The sequence below is a fragment of the Mercurialis annua genome, linkage group LG7, assembly GCF_937616625.2.
Source record: "Mercurialis annua linkage group LG7, ddMerAnnu1.2, whole genome shotgun sequence".
In the NCBI taxonomy this organism is placed as follows: Eukaryota; Viridiplantae; Streptophyta; class Magnoliopsida; order Malpighiales; family Euphorbiaceae; genus Mercurialis; species Mercurialis annua.
The window spans coordinates 8,489,752-8,498,256 of record NC_065576.1 but is presented as its reverse complement, the minus strand read 5'-3'; the positions used below and the strand labels follow the sequence as shown (position 1 = coordinate 8,498,256).

The window sequence follows — 8,505 nt, the reverse complement described above, 5'->3', positions numbered from 1 at the left end:
TCCAAGTACTTATCATTTATGTTTAGTATTCAATTTTAAAAAGTAAGAAAATTTAAAATTTAAAATTAATAAAATAAAAAAAATACAAATTGAATTCATTAACCATTAGATTACGTAGAAATGTTATTTTTACTTAAGATTATGTCAAAAATAAGTTTAAGAATTAGATTGAAATATTATTTTAATTGAGTCCTTGAACTTTTTTGACTACCACAAAAAATTAAAAAAAGACTAAAATGCATGTTAACATAAATAAGCACCATATCTTTTTATTCTTAAATATGAGTGGCAAAAATATAAATTATATCATATGTAAGAGTGTTAGAGTAATGTTTTTTTTTGCCGAGGACAATGATTCCTATAATAATTAAATATTTAAAATAATTTATTCAATAAAAATATTCAATCATCTATTAAATTGAGTTATTGTTAGAAATGAAAACCCTCATATTTATGATAGGCTATCATAAATAATTGCTATAATCACATTATGTGACATGAGTGATGATCCATCACTCATATATAACTGATTAAGTTTATGCCATTAATTCCATTCGTTAAGGGTAAAACACCAACTTAAAAAAATATATAATTCCTCAAACCAATAATGAAAAAGAAAAAGTAAACAGGATAATAATTTCACAGTGATAATATAAAATGATTATGGAAGGTAACGGAATTTTATTTTATTATTCGTGCAATAAACTAATGAGACATTTTCAATATCAATATATTAAATAAAAAAAATAAACAGTGATTATATAATTTAATATCGCAAATGTCCATTAATTTATTAAAAAATAATATTATAGAACTGTTACGTGGAATAATCCTTCGATAATATAATCGATAGAGATAGTTTTGGTAGCCAATGAGAAGATACCAAATAAGCCTTGTTGTTTGGGTATTGTTAGGGAGACAAGAAGAAAGATTGTATATAAACAGCAATCCTACAGTTAGTGGTTGGATTGAAGGGAGCCAAACTCTTAAGTGAAAAATCAAACAAAATAATAATTCATAGACATGGGAAGGTCTCCTTGTTGTGATGAGAGAGGTCTAAAGAAAGGTCCATGGACTCCTGAAGAAGATCAGAATCTTGTCAATTTTATTGAGAAGCATGGCCATGGCAGCTGGAGAGCTCTCCCTAAGCTTGCTGGTATTTATCTCTCTTTTTTTTCTCTTCTTCTTTTGATATATAGCTCGAACTCAAACTCAGCTCGAGCAGAGGTGAGGCAGGATGGGCGGCCGTCCCCTCGCCTCTTCTGGTCGCCAAGTATTGTATCCAATTTTGTTCTTGTCCTTTTTTCGATACTATTTTTTCGAGATAATTGTCTCGTTCCACTTTCGGATATCGGTTGTTTTTCTCCTCCTTCAAACTCGAGTAGGGACGGATCAATGTAACGAAGGCAAAGTAGTAGGCCGCCTCCTGAACGCTATCGTCAATTTTCTATTAATCTTTTTTGTTATTATTTTCTAATAGTCTCCTCCCGTTTTTTCTCGAGTTATCAGTCGTTTTCCTTCGCTTCTTTCTCCCATTTATTTTCTGGTTCCGTCGCTGAATTTCCTCGAGTGCACACAATTGGTTTGATGTCCATTCCTTAACTCAATCTTCATGGTCTAATAAGTAGAAAATTAACTTTGCAGGTCTCAACAGATGTGGGAAAAGTTGCAGACTAAGGTGGACAAACTATTTAAGGCCAGATATAAAGAGAGGAAAGTTTTCTGAAGAAGAAGAGCAAACAATTCTCAATCTTCACTCTGTTCTTGGAAACAAGTAATAAATAAACTCATTCTTTAACAACTCAATTAAGTTTTTTTCTTTGTTTATTATGCAATCATATACTAATATTCTTCTTTTTTACTTATAATGGTTAATATAAAGATGGTCAACAATTGCCACTCACCTACCAGGAAGAACAGACAATGAGATCAAGAATTTCTGGAACACCCATCTCAAGAAAAAGCTAATCCAGATGGGTTTCGATCCGATGACTCACCGGCCTCGAACGGAAATCTTTTCGAGCTTGCCTCATCTCATAGCTTTGGCTACCTTAAAGGAGCTTATAGATCACCACTCATTAGAAGAACATGCTGTTAGATTACAAGCAGAAGTTACCCAAATGGCTAATCTCCAATGCTTAAACTTTCTTCTTCAAACTCAAACTCAAACTCACCCATCAAACATGGAAACTTTCAACCTTTTGAACCCAGTTTCAGCAGTTACTTGTCTCCCAAGACTTGTCAATACTGATCACTCTAACCCTAATTTCTCTCATTTGCCAGATTTACAAATCCCAAGTAAAGATAATAATAATATTATTACTACTACAACTCACGAATCATCTGATGACCAGTTTACTCATGTTTTTAGCCAAGAAGATAACAATTTACCAAATTCTCCCTGGAATATTATTCCTTCTTCTTCTTCTTGTTTAACTCCATCTCCTCCATTAGGTATTAATGATCCTACTACTTCTAGTTCAAGCTATGGAGGTCAAGAAAGTAATTCTACAACGTTTTGGCACGATCTGCTTCTTGAAGACCCTTTATTTCATGAGATTGCTTAAAGCTTCTTAATTTGTTTGGTTATGGACGTGAAAAAGGTTTGGATTTGCATCAATTTCACTTCTCTAAATATAATATATACTCTATATATATAGCGTAGGAATATGTACATTAACCCACTGTATTCATTAAAGTATACTGTTGCATGCTTAATATTGAGTATATTTTTTGTGTTTCTTGGTGATTGATTGTTTGAATGCTTGTTTTTCATGGATTTGGTACCATCTAAATATATGAGATATTCAAGGTTTTTTCCTCTTTATATATTGAGTTCATATGTTTTCTTGATACTTTAATTTTCGCAGGCTACAATAGAGAAATTATCAGTAGGCAAATGGCTTTCTAAAAAAAATGAATAATAATAATAATAATAATTATAACGATAATAATGGCATCTGGGATATTAAAGAGAAGCAAAATCAAACATATTATGTCTACGATTTAAAGTATTTTTTATTTTATAAAATTTCATTATATCGATCTCGAAAGAGTTATATTTATAAAACATTGGAAAAACTCAAAAATTAAAATTAATAATCTGACATGAAACAAACATTTTAAACTAGAAGGTGTGCTGCCTGATTTGCATTGCAGATCCACTTAAAAGTACTTAAAAACATGAGTTTTATGAATTAGTTATATACTACAATTCTTTATTATGAAAAAGTTGACATTGAGATTGGTTTTTCATCCAACATACCCACTATCAAATCATATGATTAAATGCAACTAAAATTGTAGGGAACTTTCCTTTTTTTATCCCAATTTCTTTATAATTCTTTTTCCCTTTTCTTTATTCATGACTTATATAACTTAATTATATAATTAATAAGAATAGTTAGTAACAATTCCTATCACTAATCCTTTTTGTAGTTGATTTTTAGGTTATATATATATAAGACACTTAGAAGTCATGATGTTCACACATATATGGGGAAGAAAATGTTGTAATAGATTAATTTTCAATATATCCACCTACTAAATGAGTGGAGTGCAAGCTAAAAAAGGATCAGGTTAAAAGTTTGATTTTTTAATTGTTACAGTGGACTTACATAATATTTTATCGGCTTAATGTCATGAAAATACTAATATTTTACATGTGAAATTAATTCTAACCAATATTTCTTAAACCGTTACATTTAACTCAATTTTGTATTTGCTTGTGTTAGTTATGGCCATTTAAAAAATAACCTGATTTTTTATCAAAAAAATCAATCACGTCACTAATAACTCAGCATATTTAACCATACTGACATGATTTAATTTAATCGAAACAAATCTCATTTTGAACCAAATAAAGAAATGACGAAAACAAAACTCTTTTATATAAAATGAAAACACCCCATTTTATAAATTCTTCTTCTGATTGAATTACATGTCAGCATATTTTACTAAAATATGTTGAGTCATTATTGGCAGGGTGACAGGCGGTAACAAATTTTATTGTTTTTCAAAATGATCATAATTGACACAATAAATACAAAATACGATTTGAAAAGTATTGATTATGCAAAATATCGATATTTTTAAGACATCAAGCTCATTTCATCAGTATTTAAATGAAGGCTCTGATTGTGGGTGGTTACTAGTTTATCTAAACTCGTATATCACCGAAAAAAACTTAATTTTAAATTTGTTAATTATAAAATTAATTCACATTTAAAAAAAAAAAAATCAATGTTGTGGGTAAGTTAGAATCAAGTGAATGACCAAACTGTAGAAGAAGAAGCTCCAAAACTCTCCTTATGGTAAGCTAATTTATTTTGCTAGTTGACCAAAGTATAATGTCAAAAACGTGACGTGAAAGATCCCTCAATGATCAGGAAGTAGTTAAGAAACATAACAAGTTAGAATTATATACACTCATCATTGCACAATAATGCACCACTTTTAATATCCATTTTGCCATTCTAATTAAGGCTCTTCAAGTGGTGGTACTTTCAAAGTGGGTTGTTTTCAGCTACAGTCCTTAATGTTAGAAAGATATAACAAAAAAGTTATTGAGGATGAACAGAATAATAATTACTAGATACATAATCAATTCACCCTCAACTTGACACGAAATATGGCAAAAGACTCATTTTAACTCCTGAGATCGGACTTAAAAAAAATAAATAAACATCTAAAGTCAAGATTGGCTCGCTTCACACCCTGTAATTGTCGAAAATGGCTCATATAACACTGAAAACTTGACTCTATTAGTTTTTTCTGTTAAATGATGACGTGACACATAGGTAAAATATTCAAAAACAATCCTTCATTTTAAAATACTTATCAATTTTATACTTACAATTTTTTTAACAATGTTCACCCTCTATTTCATTTAAATATTAATAATTAAAAAAAAATTAAAGTTAAAATATTTATTAAAATAATCAAAATACAATTAAACATTTCGAAACAAAATTAAACGCTTCAAAATCTCATTAAACACTTCAAAATGCAACTAATTAAAGCTAATTCACCCATCCATCTCCAAACACCTACCGGAAACCACATCTACAATCTCCGACAAAAAAATATTCCAACTAAAAATAAAATTAAAATAATAATAAAAATTCACCGGAGAAGACGAACGAGACGAATCCGTTCGTTTTCTCCGGACTGTTCTTTCCCATGGAAGATAAGAACAGTCTAAGCTGTTTTTCCATGGGGAAGAACAGCCGGAGAAGACGAACGGGTTCGTCCCGTTCGTCTTCTCCGATAATTTTTTTTTTTGGTTTAATTAGGTTTAAATTTAATTTTATTTAGTTTAATTAAATTTTTATTTATTTAATTAGATTTTAAAGTGTTTAATTAGGGTTCGAAGTATTTAATTGTGTTTTACTTGTTTTAACAAATATTTTAACTTTAAATATTTTTTTAATTATTTATATTTAAATGAAAAAGATGGTGAAAATGGTTAAAAAAAATTATAAATATAAAATTGATAAGTATTTAAATATTAAGGATGTTTTTAAATTTTTTCCTTACGAGCCACGTCATCATTTGACTGAAAAAACTAACGGCGTTGTAATGTGAGCCGTTTCAGACAACTACAGGATGTGAAGTTAGTCAACCTCGATTCTAGCTAGGGGCTTATATATTTTTTTGGTCCAATTTCAGGGGTTTAATTAAGCCTTTTGCCCACAGAATATCAAAGTCATTTTTAAACGAACCGGATCAAATTTGTTTTAAATTTGGCTTTACACCACTAATTAAATTTAATTAGCCCTAACTAATCCTTACCAATACGAGACACTTATTTTAACCTAATTAACCCTAGTTAATATTAATTAATCCTAATAAATCTAATTATAATAATAATTAAACTATAATTGACTCTAATTAACCCTAATCAACCTTAATAAATTCCAATATAATTAACTTTATCTAAACTCTAATTAACACTAAATCTAATTAAACTTAATCCACAAAAGTCCCGCCGCCGCCACTCCATCCACTATTGTACGCCATTCCATTCGCTGTCATCCGTCCAACTTCTTCGAGAAGCAATGGTCATCATTAATCTTCGTCGTTCGTCTAGCAACAACGGTCTCCAACATCAGCAATGTTCGTCATCTCTCCAGCAGGTGATTCGTCCGTTAGGCGGTCCCAACAGCTCGTTCATTTGTTTGGTCTCAACAGCTCGTTCGTCAGTCATCAAGTGTTGTTAGTGGATAATTAACGGAAAAATGACGGAGTTTGTAGCGGTGGTGAGGTGGAGTTGGTGGTCAATAATATTGGTGAAGTGTGAGGAAGAAGATGAGATATGAAAAAAATTTAAAAGATTCCTTAATTATTAGTTTAAAAATTGATTTGATTTTTGAAATTTTAAAATATTAGGGTATTTGATATTTGAAAATCATTAAGTGTCAATTTGAAGAATGAAATGAAAAACCAGTATCATTTTAAACTTTTTCCCTTTCGTAATGGAGGGTGAGTTTCACACAATAAGATAAGACTGGGGATGAGCTTTTTAATCGGTTCTACTAAATTCGGGATAAATTTAATGTGACTCACTTGAAGATGACTTTATATATATATATATATATATACTATGCTAAGTTAAGGGGGTGAATTGATCCCTTGTTCATCATTAAAGGCAAGTTTGGTTTGTCAAATTTTCAATCAAAATAAAAGTACTCCTTACTCTACAGAATACAAGTACTTCTAATTTAATCCATTTTTAATTACTCAATAGAAAACAATCAAAATTTGGAAATAGTGCAATAAATACTGTTTAAAAATTTATTAATTAAATTAGATTTAATTAAGTTATATTAATGGATAATACAAGAAAAAGTTCAAACTCTAACAATAAATCAGTATTGATTTCTTTGCACAATGTGAAAAATGTAGCGACTAACTCGTCCAACAATGCGATTTACTAGAAAAAATATACACACTTTAGCCAATGAAATTTGACTATGTTGGCTATTATTATAAAAAAAATGCAATTTGACTATTTTTGTAAAAATTAAAAAGTTTAGTTTAAATTGTAATAAGTCGTAAAAGTTTTAGATTTTTTTTTCCATTAAGCCTAAATATAATTAAACATGAGAGCACATATATTAACAAAATTTATAAATTTTTCAATCCTAATCAACTCCAAAATCATCGATCCAAGTTAAGAAAAATATATTATATCGATCAACTGCCAGATATTTAAAGATCCGCATTAGATTTTTCAACTGGATCAACTAAAAACGGGATAAGGGCTCGAAACAATATTGTTTTAGGATCCAACCAATTTCTAAATATCAAATAATTCTTCTGTTCATTTTTTATGTTTGAATTACTTTATTTACTTCCATCAAACAAATTTAAATTTATTTTTTATAATAAACATATCGCTCATAGAATGGGACCAACAATAATAATAATTTCGTCCTTTTAGTAATAATGGAATAGAAACAGATGATGAATTCTCACTGGGATATATTTTTTTAGGTTAATTATAAATTAATACACAAACTTTAGTCTAATTTGCAATTACAACACAAATTTTAAAATTTGGCAATTTTTTTTGATGAATAGTATGTATATTAAAAGCCACAAAATTAAGAGGCAAAATCTTAACTCAAAACTTTCACACATGAAGTGGCACGTTCAAGATGGCACCCTAGAGGCTACGACTCCGAGAAAAGATAGAAACAACTCAATCCTGAAAAAAGATACAAGCGGGATTTCGGAATAAATCTAATCCCAATTTCGGAATAAAACTTGGCAAATTGGTACACCAATTTTATTTTTTGGCAAATTGGTACACTGAACTAAAAAAACACTAACTTGGACATTGTAATATACAACCACATGTTGTTGTATGATTGGTCGGTGTACTAATTTTTCAAAAAAATAAAAGTTGATGGATCCATCTGAAGAATGGCGCTCGTATATCCCTAGACGTGGATTAATTTGTCAAATTTCAAAGTTCGTGTTGTAATTGCAAATTAGGGTAAAGTTCGTGTATTAATCCGTAATTAACCCAGAAATAACTAAATTCGGCCCAATATATGCATTATTTACCAAAAGACCTCCCGCTCAAACAAAATTAAATTTTAGTAACCCAATTAAAAAGAACCAAAGTTCGGTAGTTAAAATGCAATAATTTGATTGTTTGGGTACTTTCAGTGTAAATTACGCACATATGCAGTGTTTAAACTTTTAATATCGAAAAGGTATACATGAAAAGGTTGAATGACTTGAAGTTACTGCATTTGAAGATTGTTGTAGATTGGTTGATCTAATCAAAGAAATGGTTTCAACACAAGAGTGAAGTTCAAGGTAATTACATTAAGATAATAATATCTATATTTTATGCTAGATTATAATAATATTAAGAATTATTATCTCTAGAAATTGTAGTGTCACTAATTAATCAAATGTGTGAAATTTAGATTTTATATATAATTATACAGCTAATAAAATATCTAAACAATTACTCATATCTCGATCTAG

At 29.3% G+C, this 8,505-nt stretch overlaps 1 protein-coding gene across 1 annotated transcript; it reads left to right on the top strand.

Annotated features, from left to right (window-relative positions):
• Window positions 1-952: 952 nt before the first annotated feature.
• Window positions 953-2,827, top strand: LOC126654880 (transcription factor MYB92-like). Its single transcript, XM_050348879.2, has 3 exons — window positions 953-1,156; window positions 1,645-1,774; window positions 1,883-2,827. Exons 1-3 carry the CDS (start codon window positions 1,024-1,026, stop codon window positions 2,565-2,567), a joined length of 948 nt encoding a protein of 315 aa, XP_050204836.1. The 5' UTR covers window positions 953-1,023; the 3' UTR covers window positions 2,568-2,827.
• Window positions 2,828-8,505: the final 5,678 nt, after the last annotated feature.